This window comes from Maniola jurtina, chromosome 3 (genome assembly GCF_905333055.1).
Source record: "Maniola jurtina chromosome 3, ilManJurt1.1, whole genome shotgun sequence".
In the NCBI taxonomy this organism is placed as follows: domain Eukaryota; kingdom Metazoa; phylum Arthropoda; class Insecta; order Lepidoptera; family Nymphalidae; genus Maniola; species Maniola jurtina.
The window spans coordinates 728,172-751,541 of NC_060031.1; the positions used below are offsets into that span (position 1 = coordinate 728,172).

Consider the following 23,370-nt stretch of genomic DNA (forward strand, 5'->3'; position numbering starts at 1 on the left):
TTCTAATAGTGTTCTTGTTTTATTGGTAGCGAACATGTACAAATATGCAAGAACATTCGAATGGGCTGTAGGTAGTTATATTTTTTCTTATCAAATAAAAATATTTTCTGTGAGTGACGATGTCGTGAACAAAGTGTGAAGTATATTTTGTAGTAACAATAATAATTAATCTCTCTCAAGCAAAATTGTCTGTCTTCTGCCTCTCAGATGTCTTTCTCTATATGAACTTAGGGCAGTTTTGAGCACGATAAAAGGACATCACACAACACCTCTTCATACTGGGTATCACCGCCAACCCTCTATACAGAGCATGCATGGAGTGGAGAGTGAAAAAAATGCACTACTCAAATGCAGCGGTTTGTCCTAAATGCGCGAAAGAATCCCAGGAACGACGAAGAAGAATAAAGATTTTTTTTAATTTACAGGATAAGCGCTAGGTTCAATCGACCTGCTAGCATGTGATGATGCAGCCTAAGTAAGAGCGCGCTTGCCTAGAAGTTGCCTATTCATTCATGACTTGAAGGGTACCCATATAAAAAGTGGCAGGGAAAACTGATGCCGGAAGGGCGTTTCATATCCTAGCGGTTCGGATTACTAGTGTCCTGAATGAGGCGGGTGTGCGATGGTTCGCGTAGTGGATTGTGGCGTGCGGCGAAGGAGGTCAGTGTGCGCGGGAAGTGGGTCAGGGCGGATGCACCGGCGCGCTCGGGGCGGCTCGGGCGCGCTCGGGGCGGCTCGGCGGCGCAGGCGCGCGGCGCGCATCGATCCTCGCCCACGCGGCGCACCGCCGAGAGCTCCGCGAGTCGCGACGCGAATCCCGGGCTGTGCCCCTCGACGATGGCGGCGTGAGCGCGCGCCCGCGGCCTCCGGCGGTCATGCCGCGATGGCCAGAGAGGTAACCGCGCGCGAGCGGCGCCGCGCCGAGCTCTTGCGTAACGGCGGCCCCCGACACGCCCGGAGACATGGTTACTATCCCGCCCCGCGGTCACCACGCTCCTCGCCCGGCGCCCAGTCCCACCACCCGCGTCCCGTCCCCAGTGTCAGTGAAGGTGTCATGGTGCAGCAGGCGGGTTGCCGCAGCCGCGCGCCGTCCCACTCGCGCGCGCCGCCCTTCCATGCGCGCGTCCCTCTCGCTCTGCCGTACACCGTTGCACATGCAACCATCATTATTCAAAATCTGTGCCAGATTACATACTATCCTTATGTGAATCGAGCCTTTTCATGTTTAGAACTATTGATTAGTTTCTGCTTCATCTCTGTCTTCAGAACTTTATATACTTATAAGTATACATATATGTGATATTTTAAAATGAAAATAATTTTATGTTTCATCAGTTGATGAAAGTTAAAAATGCAGCATTATTTTCGGGAAAAAACGATAAATCGAATAATATACAAAATTTCTTAATCCACTCATAACATCATAACAATTAGCAATTAATGTAAATAAAGATCATAGTGTTTGAAAATGAGTAGAAATGAAAAAAATAGTGCAGTGTTCTTTGGCACATGCGTGAGACACGGCCCATGTAGCAGCGTAGCAGCGGCTGCTCGTAGCCTCCTCGTAGCGCTTCGCGTAGCTTCTCAGTTGTCGGGTTTCGCCTACAGCTCGATATCCATATTTCTTTATTATCACCCTTGCATGATGGAAGTGAGAAGTTGTTGTTTTGATATGAACTTAAGTTTGTGTGGTACTACATTATTATAATCATAAACTTCAGAAGCAATGACCAAGTAGTTACAGGCTCTTAGCAGCTACAGAAGAAGGGAATGTTGCAACTTGCAATACAGGTTTTTTCAAGAATTTAATGAACTCATTTTGATACTTACTATACAACTACTGTATGTACTACTTTATGTGATATTGTTATGAAATAGGTACAAAATGTGTCCAATTCGAACTAATTCAAAGGAAGTTTTTTTCAACTAAACATAAATAAATATCTTAATATAGGGGCAAGGATTTGGGTTAGGATATATTGCTCAATACAGATGATACTTATAATATATCTACTTCTATCCAAAGCAAAACCCAAGGGCGTATCTATCAGGCTTACCCATAAATCATACTAATATTATAAATGCGAATGTGTGCCTGTCTGTCTGTCTGCTAGTTTATCACAACCCATCCATTTAACCGATTTTGATGTTTGGTATGCATAGCTTGCATTCCGGGATAAACATACAATATATTCTGTCTCGGATAATAATCAAATAATTCCCACGAGGTTATCAAAATACCTAAATCCACATGGACAATGTCGCGAGAATCATCTATTTGGTAGACATAGACTACTTTTTATCCCAGGAAATCAAGGAGTTCCTGCGGGATTTTTAAGATCCACGTGGATGATCCACGAAATTTGTACGCCATTCCATGGCAAATGTGGTGATACCAATATGAATTTGTAAGACCTAGGTATTTAACCCGCATTTAAGCAAATAAAATAATTTGATTTGATTTGATTTGATGAAGTCGCAGACATTATCTAGAGTCTAAGAGTATACAATATTGCTGGTATTGCCGTGGGTTACAGCAAGCCTAATCGATAGCTGTTTATATACTGGAAATCTGCAGTTGTGCTCGATTTTGCTAACTTTATATGTTTACACGTAAACCTGTGAGGTTTTCCTGAAATTACTATACAGTTAAACTATATACAGAATGGTGGAACATACCACCATAACTCTTTCATTTAAACGCTTTGGGTCATTTTTTGTTATTTAATGATTATCATCATTATAAATCCATCCCCGGCACACTCACTGACTGAACACGGGCTGATGAAAAAAGCTTAGGCCATAGTTTACCATGCTGGCTCAGTGAGGATTGGCAGACTTCGCACATCTTTTGTGGACATCATGGGAACTCTCAGACATGCAGGTTTCATCAAGATGTTTTCTTTCACCACTAAAGCAAGTAATATTATTTTAATTGCTGCTTCTAAATTCCCAAAGTTGGAGGTGTGTTCTCGGACCCCCGACAAGGAGGTTAACAAATTAACCATTAGGCTATCACCTGTTATTTTTTATACCTACCACCATAAAATCCATCCATACCAATATTACAAATATGCGAAAGTGTGTCGTCTATCTGTCTGTCTGCTAGGTTTTCACGGTCGAACAGTTTAACCGATTTTGATAAAATTTGGTACAGAGTTAGTTTACATCCCGGAGACGGACATGGTTTACTTTTTATCCCGGAAAAGGTCTATTCGTTTAACCCTCAGAATAAAAAAACTATGGCGGTTCTAAAATCAATGGTTTAACCAATTTACCTATATGAAATGTGGTACAGAGGTAGCTTGCGTCCCGGAAATTGATATAGGCAACTTTTTATCCCCGAAAAGCAAAGAGTTCACACTGGATTTTTAAAAAACCTAAATCCAGGCGGACAAAGTCGCGGGCATTATCTAGTAAGTAATAAATGAATCGCAAGTTTCTATAATGAAATCTGCTAATCAACGTTTTCCCGAACAGCGATATTGGCGGCGTTTATGGAAACTTTATGAGAAGATTATCGCTAAGCCAAGGAATTAACATGATCCCCTGCTTCGGTAGTGTATCACGATCAGGCGACGAGATTTTGCTATGCTTACATTCTTACGTGATGTTCTGTAACGTACTACTTAATAGACCGTTACCCCTGTATTCAAATTCAAATTCAAAATATTTTTATTCAATTAGACTTTTAACTTTTAACAAGTACTTTTGAATCTATTGAATCTATTATTTTTAACCTTTGTATATTCGCAATACACTTATACAGAACTTTAATTTTAGTAAAATGGTATACCGAATGAAGTATCTACTTTTTTTTAATGAAGGATTCAAAATTACCTGCATTTACAGAGATAGGAGGTAGGTATATTAAATATAGCAATGATATAATTCATCCAAGTATTTTCATCCTAAAGATCGCGTCATACGACACGCTGGCAACACCTTTGGTACAATTTTGTTCAAATAATCTTAATGGATTTTTTAGAACACACTGTATACTAAAATACTTAAAAGTTAATTGCTTGACAACCGACATGTATATAAGCAACCACGTGCTCTAACTGTCAGACTGTTATTTTCATCCATTTCTTCTTCTGGTGACAGACAGGCTGGCCCTCAATGAAAAAAGATAAAAAGTTAAATATCACTTAATCCGACTACTACCCGCGAACTGCCGATAGATAGCGATAGATATACGGCCAAAATTAAAATCAATCTATCTGTCTGTAATCTGTCGATAAGTTACTTAGCAGTGTTGTTATTCGTCAAAAGCCTTTTTGACATATAACAGCGTTGCTAAGTAACTTATCGACAAGTTAAAGATAGATTGAGCATTAATTTTGGCCGATAGTAAAATTGTTTTCTGTCGCTCGGTGTATTTTAATATTGTACTATATTTATATCTATGAACTCAGAATTTTTTCCTCTTCTAAAATTATTTAGAGACCTAGCACTTCTTTGGATGTAACATTTGTCAAGTCGATTTTTTTCATGTAAAATGTAGCCTATGACACAATAACGAATCAATTGACACCTCATTCATCAAAATTGGCTCAGTAGTTTAGGCGTTACGTTGGAACACACATAAATACATACCTACATAAACTGCCAAAATCATAAACCTTTCTTTGGCTTTGCCGTAGTCGGGTAAATAAAGTGATCCTATAAGGGTTCCATTTTTCCTTTTGGAGGTACGGGATCCTAATAAAAGTAAACCCCCTCGAGGCATAGTGGTAACACGGAAATTCGTCCGCCTACATCTTTTTCTTAAAATAGGAACACAAAAAGTAACTTAGTTGTTTTATTAATTTAGAGTTTCAAGCATCGCTCCTCTTAATAGGTGTCCTCCTACAAGAAACAATTTACGCTTTCTTCTACAATTTCTTATATTTTCTTTAACAATTTGCTTCTACGTTAATTTTAGTGGCGTAACTAATTAATCGCAAATCGTAATTTTTTCACTTGACACTTCGTGACATGTCGTCATGTAAAGAAATTTCCTCCAATGTAAATAATTTACTGGAAATTTTTAGGGTTCCGTATCTCAAAAGGAAAAAAGAAACCCTTATAGAATCACTTCCTTGTCTGTCAAGAAACCTATACGGTACTTTAATTTTACGCATCACACTTCACACTAATATTATAAAGGCGAAAGTTTGTATGTGTGTGTGTGTGTGTGTGTGTGTGTGTGTGTGTGTGTGTGTGTGTGTGTGTGTGTGTGTGTGTGTGTGTATATGTTTGTTACTCCTTCACGCAAAAACTACTGAACGGATTTGGCTGAAAGGAATGGAGATAGATAATATCCTGGATTAGCAAATAGGCTACTTTTTATCCCGGAAAATCAAAGAGTTCCCACGGGATTTCAAAAAACCTAAATCCACGCGGGCGAAGTCGCGGGCATCGGCTAGTACTTAATAATTTTTGATTTACCGTGCAAAATGTCGAAAAAACGACTGTTCCCCCTTATCTTCGAAGTTTACCTCTTGAAAATTCTGAAATAATTGTAGTCAATAGTAATTTAAATATATTTTACATGAAAAATAAAATTAACGCTCTAACTGTCGTAGTTTTTTTATATTAATAACAAGCCTCTACAAACAAAGTTAGTTTTCGATTCGTGATTTTCACGGTTTTAATTCTTCTGTAATACGAACCCTCGGTGCGCGAGTCTGACTCACACTTGGCCAGTTTTTTTTAAAGTTAACCTGAATACTTTGCTCAATTGTCCAACCCACAAAAGCAACCCACGCTTTCTAAGTATTTTTCTTATATTCTTTCTGAAAAAAAAAGATAATTTGCCTTTCGGGTACATCTTGACATTATTATGATTTGGCAAAACCTATTATTATCTGAGTCCCTCAATAATAACAAATTAACTGCGTGCTAAGAGATTTTAAAATTAATATTTAAGGATCAACAACAAAAATAACAAACACGATTTGCCTTGCCAAAACTCGGACAAAAAGTAAAAAAAAAACGCATTTGAAAATGGCCGCAATGTTTCCGCTATTTTTTTCTGAAAAGAGACCCGTGCTCTGTAGTGAGCCGACAATGGGTTGGTCCATCACTCTGGCCAATTGCAGATTGGCAGACTTACACACCTTCGAAAACATTATGGAGAACTTTCAAACATAAGTACAGATTTCCTTACGACTTTTTCCTTCTGAAACGCATCGTAACTCCAAAGGAGGAGCTTGCCTTGGACCTTCCAAATAGATGGTCCACGTTTTACCCACTAGTCTATCACTGTATTTACGAATCATCTTTATTTTTTAACTGGGAACTTTTTCTAAGTATGAATTCGTAACTTAGTACTTAGATGAGACTTATTTTGTAGAGATCTTAAAACCCAAATCTAAATTTAAAAAACTTCGAATAAAGTGTACTTTAATACTTAGTAATACTTATAAGTATAGAATAGAAGGCAAGTCTAAAATTGACAGTGCAATTTCATTATATCTATGTAAGTTGTATCTAGGTCCATTTAATGAATACATACAAGTTCACACCACAAGGGTTTCCTTATCAGACCTGTCAAAACAAGTGCAAAGTTACTATGATCGTAATTAAATTATAACGTAAGACCTAGCTGATGTAACTAGAAACACCAGGCAAGTGCGAGTTGGACTCGCACACCGAGGGTTCTGTACTTTGGAATGACATAGGTACGTACCTATAGTTATTTTGTTGCTTAAACTATCTCTAAATGGCCTCTCTAAAATCTCTATATATAAATGGCCGTAATTTCTGATTGAATTGACTAGTTTGATTTTTTACAACTCTAAGGGGTTGAGGACCTCTTAACCCCTATACTTTTTTTTAAATCTTTATTTTTAGAGATTATTCGCTAGGTGAATACGGCTCTCTATATAGCTACAATATATAGTGCATTCTAAATCAAAATGATTCTAAATTAAAATCTAGCTAATCTAATGTAAAAGAAGGAATAAGATTGGCATCGAGAAAAAAAAAACCGATATACTTAATATTATCAACCTAACAAATCCCTATATCAATTTCAACTTGATATGCTTACACGTTCTCGCACTTGATGCGGTGACAAAAAAAAATTCAAAGACCCCATATTTTTGAATGTAATATCCGCCAAATCAAATTATTTTGTTCATATACAAGTGTAAATAAAAAATTTATAACACCCCCGACAAGTGAAGGTTATAGTAACTAGAAAAGAGCTGATAACTTTCAAACGGCTGAACCAATTTTCTTGGATTATAGCTAAGAACACTCCCGATCAAGCCACCTTTCAAACAAAAAAACTACTGAAATTAAAATCGGTTCATTAGTTTAGGAGCTACGGTGCCACAGACAGATACGCAGATACACACGTCAAACTTATAACACCCCTCTTTTTGGCTCGGGGGTTAAAATTTAGCCAATGTCACTCAAATCACAAGTGATTCTGTAAGAGTTCTTTTTTTCGTTTAGAGTTAGGTAGGTTCCGCCCCTAAAAAAAGGAAAAAAGGAACCCTAAAAAAATAAAACGTAATAGTTTTCGCCACAGGCGGGATAATTGGAGCAAGCACGTGTAATTGCAGGGTATATGTTATGCATGTCTGGAGAGGGCTCGTCCTGTGCGCGGCAATTCCTCGAGGACGTCTTGACGCTTGACAGCTTGAAAGGCTCTCCTAACCGCAGGCTTGGCTTCGGTTAAAAACTACGTTAGTTTTTTAGAATTCCTTACCTCAAAGGGAAAAAAGGGTTCCTTTTAGACAGATAGACAACGAAGTGAATCGTGAAAATTGGCAGATAGCAATGTCTTATAGCACAAGTAAAGTTACATCACTTCTTCTTCTCTTCTTCTTCTCTCTGGGCTGGTTTCCGCACTTAAACGTTTCCGTCTGTTGTGCGTGTGTTGCTCCTCCCCGCCGAAGTCTTCACTCCAGCCATCCAAGCTCCCTCCAGAAGCCAAGTAGACCGCCCAGGTTGCCGAGGACTTCATGGAGTAAGGTTTGAGGTTTAGTTAAGTTACATCACAAAAATAATTAAAATGCGTTCACGAGCAAGTATATAATTAGTTCATTAAATCACATCATAGATGGCTCTATCCGTAATTGACTTACAGTTTTTGCATATAAAAGTTTTACATCTTTACGATTCGCGGTACGGGAACCTTCGCGTGTGAATTCGACTTGCACAGTTTATGCTTTTTATTATTACCCTTTCAAAATATAACTAGCTATCACGAACTATATCGTTATAAATCACAGCGTTTTCATATTCGTTTAAAAGCTGTGTAAACATAGGTATGTTTTAAGGTTAAGGGTTAAGCGTACAAAAACGTAGATACGTAAAAAGTTTATTTTTTGCTCTCCAGGATGTTAAAAAAGAAACAGTTTAGGCATAAATCAAGGCGTGAGTTCACAAAAGTAGTGCAAGCTGTTAAGCATTAAGAGGGCTCTCTCCGTCACTCGTTTCATACAATCGTAGTTCCGATTTCACTTGAATATTAAGCAACAAAAGTCCATGAAATTTTGCAGACATATTCGAGAAACTAATATCTGTGTCTGTGGTTTTACACATTTCTGTTAAAATATTCGGTTTCAAAGTTACGCGGTCTTACAAATTTTCATACAAATCTTTGAGCCCCTGTATTTTTAAAACTACATATTTTTAGAAAAATCTAAAACGCCACAGACACAGATATTAGTTTCTAGAATATGTCTGCAAAATTTCATGGACTTTGGTTGCTTAATATTCAAATGAAATTGGAACTACGATTGTATGAAGCGAGTGAGTCACTCGTTTTAAGCTGTAAACGAGTCATAGTTATTTTATTTAAAAAATCAATGCTTTTTTCGTTATTGGTATAGTTTTTCAATATTTTTATGATTGAGACTTTTAACAGCTGTCGGAGATACTTGTAAATTACAGCATTTTAAATGATATTTGCTCATGTTACATTATGTTTTAAGGTTGTACCTATCATTGTGTCCGAAATAGGAAATATAATCCTCGTAATTCCACAAATCAATCTAAATCATCTAATTATCACGAATTGTTAGAGAAAAGACTGTAGAGTCATAAAATAGCTTATTTTCTAATCCGCAGACCATTTAAACGTGACACAGTTTAGGCTGAAACCAAGGCTGAGTTCACAAGAGTGGTGCAAGCTGTCAAGCGTCAAGACGCCCTTGAGGCGTTTCCGAGTCCACGACGACCGCTCTCGAGCCGCTTACATAATAATATACAGACTGTATACATGTGCTTGCTCCAATTAATGCGAGCATCTAAGTTGTAACGTTTTATATTCACAGCTCCTTATTTAAAAATGCGAGGCATCTTTTTATTTCAATGTATGTAACAAAAGATTTTAGCTTTCGTTTGATTATAATAAAGCAGAAAGCAAACTATTAATTAGGGACTTAAAACATATTCATACGGAAGATCTAACGTAAATTATTTACGAAAATAACTTATGACATAAACTAATTATTATTATTATTTAAAAAGTCAGTCAAAAGCAAACACATGAACCCCTTCGTGTGTGAGTCTAACTTGCATTTTTACTATCGTACAAGAAACAACACTTTTAATTTTGGTCTAATTTTCATGGTGGTCATTTTGAAATATTTATTATTTGTTTAGCAAGAAACAGTTGCTAAACATTGCTTGCTAAACATGAACTTCCGCAAAGTAACGCCTGATTATATCCAATATTTATTATTTGTTGTTATAGCAGCAATACATATTCTTTGAAAATTTAAACTATGTACCTATTACGGTTCGCGAGATACAGCCCGCTGACAGACAGACGGACGGACGGATGGTTTAGTTTCCCGTTGGCACTAAGTACTAAGTTACTACGTACGTAAATTACTTACTTTTCTTTAAGTTTTAAATGGTTAACAGTGGAACGGGGCGCTGTTGTCGTCTCCTTGGGCAAAGGTTTCGCGCTTTGGGCTCATGAATGGTCACCGGTTTTATTGGTGTTGTGTCCCAAAGCTGATCCACGCACCAGGTGGCCCAAGAGCTGGCGTTTATTTAGCTAATGTCTAAGCCTAGCCATCCAGCGAGGCAATAGCGCCAGTGTGTTGGGTATATGGCAGTCAAAGTCAAAGTCAAATCATTTATTCAAAATAGGTACAACAACATAATTATAGGTATTTTTGATAGTCACTTTTTGTGGATTTGTAAGATAATGATCTAATGTTGATAATTAATTATGTAAACTTAAAACTTTAGCTGAGAAGTTTCAAACGTGAGCAGATCTGAGACGAGCCTACATCAAACTCTGCCGGGTACTCCTTTTCAACCCCCGACCCAAAGAGAGGAAGTTATAAGTTTGATGTGTGTATCTGTGTATCTGTCTGTGGCATCGTAGCTCCTAAACTACTGAATCGATTTTAATTTAGTTTTTTTGTTTGAAAGGTGGCTTGATCGAGAGTGTTCTTAGCTATAATTCAAGAAAATCGATTCAGCCGTTTGAAAGTTATCAGCTCTTTTCTAGTTACTATAACTTACACTTGTCGGGGGTCAAATTCAAATTCAAAATATTTTTATTCAATTAGACTTTTACAAGTTCTTTTGAATCGTCAAAAGCATCTACCATTGGTGTTATAAATTTTTAATTTACACTCGTTTATTACTATCACTACTTTATACAATCACATAAACTTATTAGAACAATCAAAGCTGTTTTAAGCAACTCATTCCCTAGCTTTCTCATCACTTAAATAATAATTCTTTACGTTGTAATAGGATTTAATTCAATAAGTTTACATTTTATGAAAACTTTGAACTTATTGATAGAAATGTATTAGAACTTGTAGTTAACAGTTAATGACTACTTGGATTATATATATTTTTTGTACAAATATTAATTTTATGTGGTAAGTTTTTACGTAAATATTTTGATAATACAGAGATTCATTAATTAGCTAAATATCAAATTGCATTCTTATTCGTTCAGTAGTTTCAGCGCGATGCGCGCACAGACAGAAATGCACATCTTAAAATTTAAGAGACTAGCAGATTTCGTCCGCGTGGATTTAAGTACTTATTTAAAAAAACCCATGAAAACGTTTTGTATTTCCGGGTTAAAAAGTAGCCTATATCATTCTCAAGGTAATCAACTAAGTATTTAACCATAAATAATCAGGTCGGCCTGTTACTCCGTTGCGCTGTGATTGAAGCATAAACCAACAAACACATTTTCGCATTTATGAAATGGGTAGCGATATTATATGCTATTTTAACTATACTATGATGAAGGTATCCCTCGACATTTTCGCCTAATCTCACTAAATCCTTGTCTCGGTCCTTAGTTATCTCCAAGTCCAAGCCGGATATACCGGAAAATATCCACGAGATTACTATTTTTATATGGTATCCCTATCAGATACCTACCAGATATAATAATAATAATAATCAATGGTTAGCCGCCAACTACCCCTCGAGTAATCAGCGTTCAGGAAGCTTCGAGACATCTTCTCGTCAAAAATTCCCTACTATTTCTGCTTGCAATGTGTTCGAACAGTGCGTGTTGCCAATAGTAATTAGGTACACTTCACGTGCTGTTATTTATTATTTAGGATTCATGACATGATCTGTAACTATGAAACGCTTATAAGAAAGCAGAGTCATTCAGCAGGCAATTTAGGAGAGAGCTATGCTTGGAGTTTCTCTATGTGATCAAATCAGAAATTAAGAGATCCAGAGGATAAGCGGAGTAACAATGTCATAGCTCAACGGGTTGCGAAGATAGGGGCAATGGGTAGTTGGTAGTGCACATTTTTTAACCCCCGATCCAAAAAGAGGGGTGTTATAAGTTTGAAGTGTGTATCTGTGTATCTGTCTGTGGCATAGCTCCTAAACTAATGAATCGATTTTAATTTAGTTTTTTTTTGTTTGAAAGGTGGGTTGATCGAAAGTGTTCTTAGCTATAATCCAAGAAAAGCGGTACAGCCGTTTGAAAGTTATCAGCTCTTTTCTAGTTACTGTAACCTTCACTTGTCGGGGATGTTATAAATTTTTAATTTACACTTGTTAATAACCGATCACATCAGAAAGCGCAGCGTTGGAATACTTCCCATCAGGTGGATACTGGACAGACGACGTCAAACGAGTCGCAGAGAACCGCTGTATTCAGGCGGTGCAATATCGTGGCGTGTAGCTATCACTACGAGAGAACTATGTCCAGTCGGGGATATCTATCAGTTGATAACAATGATGATGATGATAATCAATGTCTAGTCATTAAGTTAATGCATCCGAAAGTGTTAATAGTTTTAATGAAATCTGATTGAGATAGATCCACCTACATACTTTAGCTAGGTTATTAAGATTTAGAACTATTTATAGATACCTATATGGTGTAGAGTATGATAAATGATAATATTTACTGAGTAGGAGGACAGTGATGTACATTTAAAGTTTATTCATATTCGCTTAGAAGTCGGGTTATAACTCTATAAGGAGAAATTCACGCATAAAAGATAAGTAAAATTTATTAATTCCTCACGTCCTGTCCATATTTATACTATCTATGATCTATCTATATACATATAAATAGACTTGTCCTGTCTGACTCATCTAACAACGTACAGCTTAAACCACTGTGGTTAGCAACTTGACATTTTTACAATAGATTCCTTTTATAACGTAAACACTAAACACTGACTAAAAAAAGGATGTCATTGGAAACACCGCCCCCAAGTGTGAAAGGTTACAACATAGTTAAAATAAGTTTACTTAGATTGTGCTACTCAAACGTTTTTAGATAGGCACAATAGACCACGTCAATGTCGTAGACCGTCTACGAGCTACGGCGTAGAGTGTTTTTAACTAGTGTTTTCGATAGGCGAATATCGTAGACCACATCAATGTCGTAGATCGTCTACGAGCTACGGCGTAGAGTGTTTTTAACTAGTGTTTTCGATAGGCGAATATCGTAGACCACATCAATGTCGTAGATCGTCTACGGGCTACAACGTAGAGTGTATTTAACTATTGCGTTTTCGATAAATGCTTGTATCTAATTGTTCGAGACACGTCGAAATGACAATCAGGGTATGAGGTGAGACGTGCAGGGGGGACACCCACGTTTCATAGTTTTAGTGTTGCACGAGTTCGAATCGACCGCGTTTATCGATTTCATCGTTGCTTGTAGTTTTGTGTATTAATAATAAGAAATCACACGTCACCCTTGTAAAAATAAAATAATTAATAACCCATTCTCAAATAGGTAAACTAGCTTGAAAAGTATTAGCTGGAATATCGTGATATTGAACGTAAAAATATTGTTAAAGTACATTGAATAAAGTTCTACACTGGCATATCGAGAAGAAGTCTATTTTCAGAAAATAATCCGATTAAAATCAGTAAGACCACATGAACATTAAAATCATTTTTAACCGACTTCGAATAATGGAGGAGGTTTTCAATTCGTCGGAATTATTTTTTTATGTATGTTCCCCGATTACTTTTTGTTTTAAATGGTACTTTGCAGGTGGTCTCATACAAATTTGGTGAAGATCTGATGACTATCTTCGGAGATGGAGAACAGAACTCCTCAATGGATAAGAGTAAATTGCTCGCAATCAGTGTAATAGCTTAGTGAACAGTAAGATTTTAACTGGGATTATTATTATTTATTAGCATATTATATATAGTACAGTGGGGCCACTAAAAATTGTAATAAAAAAAAATTAAAAGAAAAATAAAACCGACTTCAAAAACCACAAACACTAAAAAGTTAATAATAATTTTTATTTCTACACGTGTAATGTAAGTATGTATGAAGTCGGGTGAGCTTCACACTTGGATTTCTAGTTTCTTTTATTATGCTCGCTAGACTTTGGTCTTAGACTTCTTTGAATATACATTGACAATACAATATACATGAAGAAACGTTCATGTTAGTAAATGAAAATTTGTTTTTGGTTAGGCATGTGAAAAAAGTAACTATTTATCCAATAAATTGCACAAAGTCCTCTGGTTGGGTTGTGGATAGAATTCTTTTCAGCTAGTCAGTTCGTCACAGGTAACTTTTTAAAGCACGATAATATGAAATTGAACTTACTCGTAGCAATCAGCGCACGTTATCGTGAAACATGGTTGGCCACAGTTGTAGTAGGTAAGGCCGAAAAGTGCATTATCGAGGTTGCTAATTCCGAAGATGTTACGGTTACGGCATAGGGTAGGGCGCTGCAGTGCGGGCCGAGGCCTCGGCGGGCGGGCGGGCGGGCGGGGCGGGGCGCGGGGCGGCGCGGGGGGAGGGGTCAGGCCGCGACCCGGTCACGAGTCACGAGTCGCGAGTCGACAGTGCGGTCGCGGCGCTCGCCGGCGCACCGCGCCGCCTGTCGTCCGATAACATAACCTGGAATGTGATTCGACGAGACAGTTTTACCTATATTTACGAATACGGCTATTTGATGAATTTAGTAATGATAACAGAGAGTGATTTCTATTTTAAAACTAGATAGATACGTTCCCAATTATACAGTTTAGGGTATACATAATATAAGAATTTTTTACAAGTTATTCAGCTGGTTTTATCGACGGAGGTTCTGTGGCTATCGCTTCATTTCAGGTTGTGCTCTGAGTTTTCCAAACTTTATACACTTACGTGTTCAGTTTATTACTAGTTATGAATATCATTCTTATATCCGCAATGTTGATTCACTTTCTTCACTTTTTGGTTACATACTTCATCCCTTCATTCTACACCGAATGTTATAAAGTTGATATTTTTCTTGGACGTTTTGAAAAAGTACTTAAACATGAAAGAGACTTCAACTAATTGTAAAAATTGTTGTAAACGGAAAGTGACTTTAAAGTGAAATAAAGTGAGAGTGAGTGCACCGTGAAAATGATAGTCGAAATACAAGAGGTAACTTAGCCAGTGTAGCCGACACCCGCTCTAACACTGCTCATCATTCCATGGCGAACCGTTGTAAATAGACCCTTAATCTTTGTTGGTTTTATTTGCGGCATTTCCATTTATTTTGGAAGTAACTCAAGCGAAATGTTGCCAACGAATCGCTTTTCTATTAATACTCTTCGATCATAGTACATCCAATCATTGGTTTCCTTAGGTATTTCACACGGAGCCATCTAGTAAACAATCTTTTATTTGCAGTTAGACTCCGCTTCATAGAAATAACTTTACCGATTTTGTTTTGACTTTCTTCACCCCGCTCAGGAAATCAGCTGATCTTTTTGATGACGTCCCATTTTTTGTGAAAATTGAAAAAAAAAAATCTTCCTGCTGCCGACGCCTGTTGATTGTCTGTCTAGGAGTCCACCACTGGGCAGTGGGAAGTGGACAGTGGGCTAGTCCAGTCTGGATTAAAGATCGTTCGGGCGATGTCAGTAGGTCAACGCACAGTGCGTGCGGTGAGGGGCGTGTCGGTGAGAAGGGGCGCGGGTGGGTGCGGGGGGCACGGGAGGGGGGCGCAGGTCGCTCGGGCGTTGCACCGCTGCATCCAGTGCAGGCTCTACGGACGCCGGCTACGACGTAGCCGCTACGCCGTAGCATCTACACTATGCATGATTTTATAATATGCTTTGTAGTATGATTTTGATGATTGTGCTGTATCATATGCTCGCATTGTAACAATGTCGTATGACTATTATAATACTGGTTTGAAAATTGAGTGAATGTTGAGTTATTAGATCAGTTTTTATTAATTTCATATTCTATAAAAAAATACTTTTAATAATTACAATAAATTTTGTATTGTTAATGAAATAAAAAATAATAAGACTGATAACAATTGCCTGCAAAATTATGAAATTATGAGATAAGGGTGTTATGATTGGGAAGTAAGGGTTCTTCCATATTTTTTTGCAGTATTCAATATTCTGTTTTATTTGCCACATTACATAAAACCATTATCGCCCTTTCATCTAGATTAAGCCCTGCTTTTATAGATTTATTATAGAATATTACTAAATTGTTTAATTTTAATTAACTTATTCGTGATAAATGTATAATATGATATTTGTTCTATACGAGAGGTGGCTGTGCGTGTGTGTGCATATGTGTGCGTGCATATGTGTGTGTTAATGCGTGTGTGTAAATAAATTATACGTAACATGAAACGCATAAATTAATATACTAAATAATATCTTCTTTACTGTTATAAAATTGTTTTGTATGGAAATATTTTATTAGTCATTTTTAATGACGATCATATTTTTTAAACTTTAGCAGTGAATCTTTGAAGACAATTGGTTTTCAAAGCTCAATAACAAAACCGATGTAGGTAAATGGCTTATCAAAATTTAAAATTTAGGGGGTACGTATTACTAAACTAAATCTGTATGTGTTTGTGTGTGTGCTTGAGACGGGTTAGTGGGTGGTTGACAGGTGTGTGTGTGTGTGCTTATGATCATGAGATTTTGTATCTAAAGCTGCGTGAGTATATAGGTACGCACCTACGTGTCTGTTTTTTTTACTGAGCACTCTAGAGCACAAAGTCAAAGTTCGCTCTATAGATTCCAACCTGAGTCTAAGATAAATACACAGATACGTACAGACGTAAAACCACATGATACATAAGATATATAAAAACAAGATAGATATGATTTTCGTAAATATTTGTGACGTAGTTAATGGCCATGAGTAAAGCAATGTGTTTGTTAACAGGAGGTTAGAGGGAAGAGGCCTTTTAAGATATGGGACAGTTCTCGAAACGTGAGGAAGGGGCTGGTGGTGACTAGCTTCGAGGAACTTATACATAGAGGTTGGTCTTTTCATATTATGTTGTATAGAAGTAGGCGTTTCTTTGCGGAAGTCCATGATGAATACAAGGAATGAAAAGCTTAATCCATACTTCCACCCATACTAATATTATAAATGCGAAAGTGTGTCTGTCTGTCTGTCTGCTACGCTTTCAAGGCTCAACCGCTGAACCGATTTTAATGAAATTTTGTACAGACTTAGGATACATTCCGGAATAGGACATAGGTTACTTTTTATCCCGGAAAAACAAACAGTTCCCGCGGGATTGCTAAAGACTCATCCGCTTGACCGATTTGTATGAAATTTGGTACTGAGGTAGCTTGCGTCCTATTAGACATAGGCAACTTTTTATCCCGGAAAATCAAAGAGTTCCCACGGGATCTTTAAAAATCCTTTATGGCGCGGGTAGAGTTGTATATAGTCTCTTTCTAACTATTTTTAAAATCATTTTCTTTTAGACACCTCGCTGATTCATTGAAATAAACGTCTATAATACATCTAATTTATGTAAACAAGTGATTTTGTAAATGGAAAGCGTTACCAAAGTTGCCACACGTGGAATTCGATTATTAAGTTTAATTGAACCAAGTTCTGTCGTCGTTGTTATAATAACGGGAACTGTGTGCTTAGTATGAGATTTTACATCTCACAATGGTTGATGGAGTTCGCGAGTTGAGTCGCAATAACCTAAGTCTACAACGTTTTCGCTTGAAGCGCTGGCTTTAGATGTGCCGACAAACTTAAGCTTTAAAACAAGACGTTCGATAAGGTCCATTTTACTTTTACGCTGAAGTGTTTTGACGCTAGAGAATTCTATCAACGTTGGTGAGAACAAGATCTTATAATAAGTCTACTGCTATTAAGGCTCTTGCTAGTTTTTTTAGATTTGAAATCAACGATTAAGTAATAATAATCAATTGTTAGGCGTAATAGTTTCTAAGCCTATCTGTTACATATGTTTCTGGTGGATTTTAATTTCAGTGGATTTCGATTTCGGTGGATAGTTATTTCATATCGGTGAATGACTGTTTCATTTCGGTGACATGAAAATTTTAAACACGTATTTTCTAAAGTTCATCATCTAAATATATAAAAGGAAACGCTGACTGACTGATCTATCAACGCGCACTCAATCAGCTGCTTTATCCGATGAGCTAATTGAGGCTCTAACTTAAACTACTGGACTGGTAACGTGAATCAGTTCATACAAAAGTATACTATAGATCTGGTGTAATGCAAATCGTTTATTTTTAATTGGTATTTTGCAGGGAAGGAGAAGTTGTCAGTAGCGGCGAGCGAGCCGGTGCGGCTGGTGCTGGAGAGCGACGGCACGCAGGTGGAAGACGGCGACTACTGGCGCACGCTGCCGCCCAACACCGTGCTGCTGCTGCTGCGACAGGGCGAGCGATGGTACCCCACCGGCGTCGACGTCATCAAGGCTGGTGAGTGGCGCGTGCCGAATGTATAGTGAACACTGTGGGCTCAGTACTCGAGTGATACAGCAATTCCTGTTTCGTTTCAGCTATATCGGCGATACCGAAAATCGTGTGCGAGACGATACACGCGCTCGAGTTACACGATGAAACGCCTTCATGGAAAATCATGGACAACAAGGGGCGAGTCACAGTGGTGCTGCACTGGGACCAGCGGCCGCAGGCGTCGCCGGCCGCGCGCTCGCCGTCGCGCCAGCCCAAGCCCGACCGCCGGCCCTCGCTCGTCATCCAGACCTCGCTGGAGCGAGCGCAGCCGCCGCCGCCGCACATCACCGTCGTGAACCACGACGAGCCGGGCCCGGCGCGCGCGCGCCGCGCCTCCTCGCTCGAGCAGCACGTGCACACGGCCGAGTGCCGCGCCGCGCCGCCGCCGCACGCGCCGCGCGCCGCCGCCGACGAGTGCGACTTCCACTGCTGCGCGCTGCACGAGGAGGGCCGCCGCATCGCCGTGCACAAGAGCGTGGCCACGTCGCCCATCCAGGACGCGCAGCCGCGCGCCTCGCCGCAGGGCCGGCCCAAGGGCCACGTGCGCTTCCTCGACGCCGAGTCGGCGCGGCGCGGCGAGCGCGACTCGTCCGAGAGCGAGACCGAGAACACGCTCGTGGAGGACGAGGCCGTCACGTCCGAGAAGTTCCTGCTGCTCATCGACCAGCTCAGCGTCGACCAGAAGCGGCACCTCACCATCAAGGACATCGGCATCATCCTCGAGCGCCTCAGCTCCAAGATCCTGGACGTGGAGCGCCTCGACCGCGAGTCGGAGTCGGACGACTGCTACAACTGGACCATCAAGGCCACGATCCGCGGCGACGCGCTGCGCGAGCTGGGCGTCATCTACAACGGCAACTACTACGCCATCAGCGAGCACCCCGGCTACCGGGAGGAGAACGAGGAGGCGGGCGACGAGGGCGAGGAGGAGGAGGAGGAGGACCGGCTCTGATCGGGCCTGTGCGGCGCCGCCGTGCCCGCCGCCGCCGCGCTGCGCCTCGCGCTGTGCCGCGTGGCCGCGCGCTGACCGCCGCGCCCGTGCGCCGCACGCCCCAAAGACTTTACTCGCCGCGGTCCGCCCGCCCGAGCCCTAGTTAATATAAATAGCGAAATTAAATAACTAAAACTGACTTCCTATCGATTCCTAAGACGATAACTCCCCGCGAGTCAGTCATCGGACATCATTTCGAATCGATATTATACACATATTCGCAAGAGAACAATGGGATATTTACTGTAGCGTAATGTGTATCGATTTATCCGACTTCGTCGAACAGCAGCACAAATATTTATCATCGACGTTATTGTCTTTATTAATAGGTAATAATAAATTATAGACGAGTTAGTGACGAATGCGAAGTACGTACACCTAGCAGCCATTTGATCAATGTTCAGTATCCAAATAACATTCCTGATTTGTATTGTTGTATGAGTTAATATATTATCTCACCGTCACATCCCGTAGACACGTGGTAGGCCTAAATGTTTCGACCGTTATCGATTTGTGTTAGAACATGTTACATAGTCTTTTCCATTCTCTAAAACTGAGTAACACCATTACCTTCTAAAATTATGGTTAAGACTTAAAACACAATAAATATAGCGAAATTGTCTTACGAGTACTAAACAAGGTCAGTATTAAATAGGCGTCAGCACCTAATGGTTGCTACTGCAATATGTTCATACGTACCTAAGTCGTACTTGTATGTATTTGGAAGTCGTTGTTGTACGACGAATATATTTAGCTGTCGTGGTAGATAAAAGAATATAAGTATTGTATGAGATGATTCGAGCTGTGCGGAGTTAGACAGACGAGCGGTTGCTCTTGGTGTATTATTTTTACCTAACCAGCAAGCCTATTGCGAATCTCAGTGGCTATGAAATTGTACACTACGAGAAGTGTTCAAGTATTGATAATGTGTTATCATATTGAAAAGTGTTCAAGAATTGAGTTACGGTGTCCACCACTATTGTTCTCTATCACTAAAGATGAGATTCTATTAGAGCGCACTCAGATTTAGAGTTAAAACGAGACCGATTTAAATATCAACATCTCTACACAAATCTCAGATCTCTTTAAAGCCTAAAATTTGGTGTTTATGATGCTTAGTTATAATATTTTTATCTTGCAAAAAGATACATAATAGTTAATACAATATAGAAAATATCATAGAAAAAGTGTCGCTTTGACTTTATTTTCTTTAAAAGAGTATAAAAAAACTAAAACATTACATTGAATAAAACTTACCTCATTCAGTAAAAATCGCCTAAATTACAAATATGTGCCCAATCGTGGTTGAGCTGATATTTTAACGGGCACTTTAAGAGGTCCGTAAGCTTTTTCAATTATTTATTTACCACAGTGATGATGTCAATTCGATTGGTTATATACCAAATAGAAATTGAACACTTTCCGTAGCGTAAAACTAAATTACATGTCGCATCCCTAGATCAAAACTGTTACAACTCAAAAACATTTCAAGACTTTTTTCGAAACTCAGTTTTTATAATCTATAGAAGATTTTAAAGAATATTTAGAAGGAATTATTGTGCTCTGAACACTACATAAAACATAGTTACAACAGTTTTTCTGTACAGATCAGGAACTGAGATTATAATATCAAAAGTCAAGGTTTTTGAGTTGAAACAGTTTTGATCTAGGGGTGCGATGTCCACTAAGATACAAAATAAGACTTTTTATACACTGCATCCGATCCAAATCCGTGAATCCTCGATCCTTACTAATACCTATTTGTACGAGAGGCTGAGCACTAGATATGAATTTCGTTTTTCAAAGCCATAAAACGAAATTCAGATCCAGTGTGCAACCCTTCATACAAATAAGTAAGTAAAAGACTACTTCGGACTGAGAATTCTCGGATTCGGATCAAATGCAGTGCGTAAAGAGCCTAAGCATTGTATCTGCCGAGCGTAGGGTTGTGCTCGTGAACTCGGCAACCGCGTCTTGCAAATGAGTGAGTGAGTTGCACTCGAACATACTTGAGGCGTCTCCGAGAGAACGCATGAAATATTGTTTCATAGATATTAATAAAGCGTCTAGCTAATAAACTGAATATTATTAAAAAGGTTGTAACTAAAAATACGATATACCGTCACCGCAAGGATTCATCATGCCAAATTGGTATTTGGTAGTTGTAAGTCGATTCTTGTATTTGTAAGCTCTATGATATATCGGTAGTTATTAATGTATAATGTTTTTAATTTTTGTATAGTACCGATAACGTAATACGAATGTATAAAATATTGAGATTTAATAAGTTTTACAGCCCCACTGGGTGTCATGAGAATGTATAGTTATTTAAGGTGTAATATTAATTAATACGATGATTAAATTATTATCGAATAGGCGCCCGCAGTGAGTCTGGGCGCCGTGGGCGTGTCACTACTGAGTATGTTTTGATTCCAACGAGTGTATACATTTTGGTGTACGAGTTGATTTGGTGTAAAAGTTACATTTTTGTGTGCTGTCTGTTTTTTTTTCTGTGACATGCGTTCAATACGGTTCATGAAATCTTTAACATTTTATTTCACAATTATTGTGCTATAAACTCGCTACTCACGTCTATCTATCTATACAAATAACAAATATTATGTCGATCTATATTTACATGTCACTATAATAATGTTTTTTAAATGCGGTAAATATGCATACATAGTCAAAATTTAAAGCAAGCGTTTAAATTGTTTATTTTATAAAAATGAATGAAGTTGGAATAAATTTTTATTTTAAAATAAATGCTAGAATGTACTATAGCATTAATAACATTTATATGTATTTTAATAACATAAACAGTGAGTTTTTTTCCATTTAAGAAAATAATCATGAACCGGTTATTAATATTATATGATTGTAATAACACTTTTGATGTTTTGGTACCTATGTGTAAATTAATAATATGATTTTATTTTAAGGTTTGATATTGTGACTTGTCTTTATTAATTATTCTAATTAAATAATTTCTAAAATACTATTGCTATGAAAATTTAGGTGAAGCTATTTCGAAAAAGTGGCTAAGTTTCATGAAGGATTAACGGGACTTTGCAAAAATATAAAAAAATAACTTTATTATTATTAGAAATAAAAAATAACATAAAATAATCACATGTTGGTCGTAGAAACGAAATGTTACGAATAAAGAACAGTTCAATATATTCTTCTTTGAAATACCAGTGACTTCAAATATAATATATAGGTATAGTCCTAACTCACTCCCCATTTTAACTCTGAAAAATCATGTCAAAGTACGGTTCATCTTTAAAAAGAATAAAATCGTACTTTTGACATGACAGTTAACACATAAAGTTAAAATGGCAAGTGAGTTCTAATTTTTTAGGCATTATACATAATTGTTTTTTTAATGAAAAATAAAAAATATGTATTAGAATATAAATAACTGAGCGTATTATATTATTACCTTAAGTATCTTGTTGTTGTCAATTTATTAAAAAAATAGCTGTTTTTTATTGCTACTTATACCTCTAAACGCTAAGCGCCCCTTAATTTATAAAGAATTTTATCTGTTATGTTGAATTTAAAACCAAATATTAAGTAATTAAATTGTTCTTCATTGTTTTTCTATTTTAAGATTTGTTTGTACAGCTTGTGAGTCTATGGCGTTAAAAGAAGTTTATTGTTATTTGTGTTTTAATATATTTTTAAGTATAATTGTGATGATGTTAATCATGATATATTTTTCTCATAATACAAAAATATGTATGCTTAAATGTTTTTACATGTATTTATAAAAAATATAAGTAAGATATCTATAGTATGATATAAATGTATAACTATAGAAAGACGCGTTCTAGTTCACTCATCTGAACTATTCGTAGGACTATGAACCTGAAATAGTTCCGTTTATTTTACACATCACTAAAATGTATTTGAAATTCAACCCTTGAAAGGCTAATACGAAAAGTTTGTACAGATTTTTTTATCGTGTATAAATGATTGATACTTACTCGGTCACGTTATTTATAAGATTTATTTGGTGTTAACAATAAATACCTAACTATAGTAGAATTGTTTATCCAGAATATAAATAGAATAACAAAAAGATAAGTAGCTATTTCATGGCTGTGAAACGAATTTTCTAAAAGCATTTGAACGTTTTCACGCCTTAACTATAAATGGCCATTTTCGACGCCCTAAGTATTTGT

The 23,370-nt window shown here is 37.8% G+C and overlaps 1 protein-coding gene across 4 annotated transcripts; it reads left to right on the forward strand.

Moving 5' to 3' along the window:
- The first annotated feature begins 678 nt into the window (after positions 1–678).
- Positions 679–22,462, forward strand: LOC123881056. Of its 4 annotated transcripts, none has more exons than XM_045929612.1 (5): positions 795–895; positions 14,736–14,854; positions 16,616–16,712; positions 17,980–18,153; positions 18,234–22,462. In XM_045929612.1, exons 2-5 carry the CDS (start codon positions 14,834–14,836, stop codon positions 19,139–19,141), a joined length of 1,200 nt encoding a protein of 399 aa, XP_045785568.1. In that variant the 5' UTR covers positions 795–895; positions 14,736–14,833; the 3' UTR covers positions 19,142–22,462. The 4 variants fall into 4 exon arrangements, with proteins under 4 accessions (XP_045785566.1, XP_045785568.1, XP_045785567.1 ...); XM_045929611.1 differs by having other exon boundaries at positions 804–965; positions 14,706–14,854; XM_045929610.1 differs by lacking the exon at positions 14,736–14,854 and having other exon boundaries at positions 679–895.
- Positions 22,463–23,370: the final 908 nt, after the last annotated feature.

Coding starts and splice junctions, on each gene's coding strand:
- LOC123881056 (XM_045929610.1), top strand. CDS start 692: ATGCACCGGCGCGCTCGGGGCGGCTCGGGCGCGCTCGGGGCGGCTCGG. Junction 16,713..17,979: donor CGAGGAACTTATACATAGAG/GTTGGTCTTTTC, acceptor GGTATTTTGCAG/GGAAGGAGAAGTTGTCAGTA. Junction 18,154..18,233: donor CGTCGACGTCATCAAGGCTG/GTGAGTGGCGCG, acceptor GTTTCGTTTCAG/CTATATCGGCGATACCGAAA.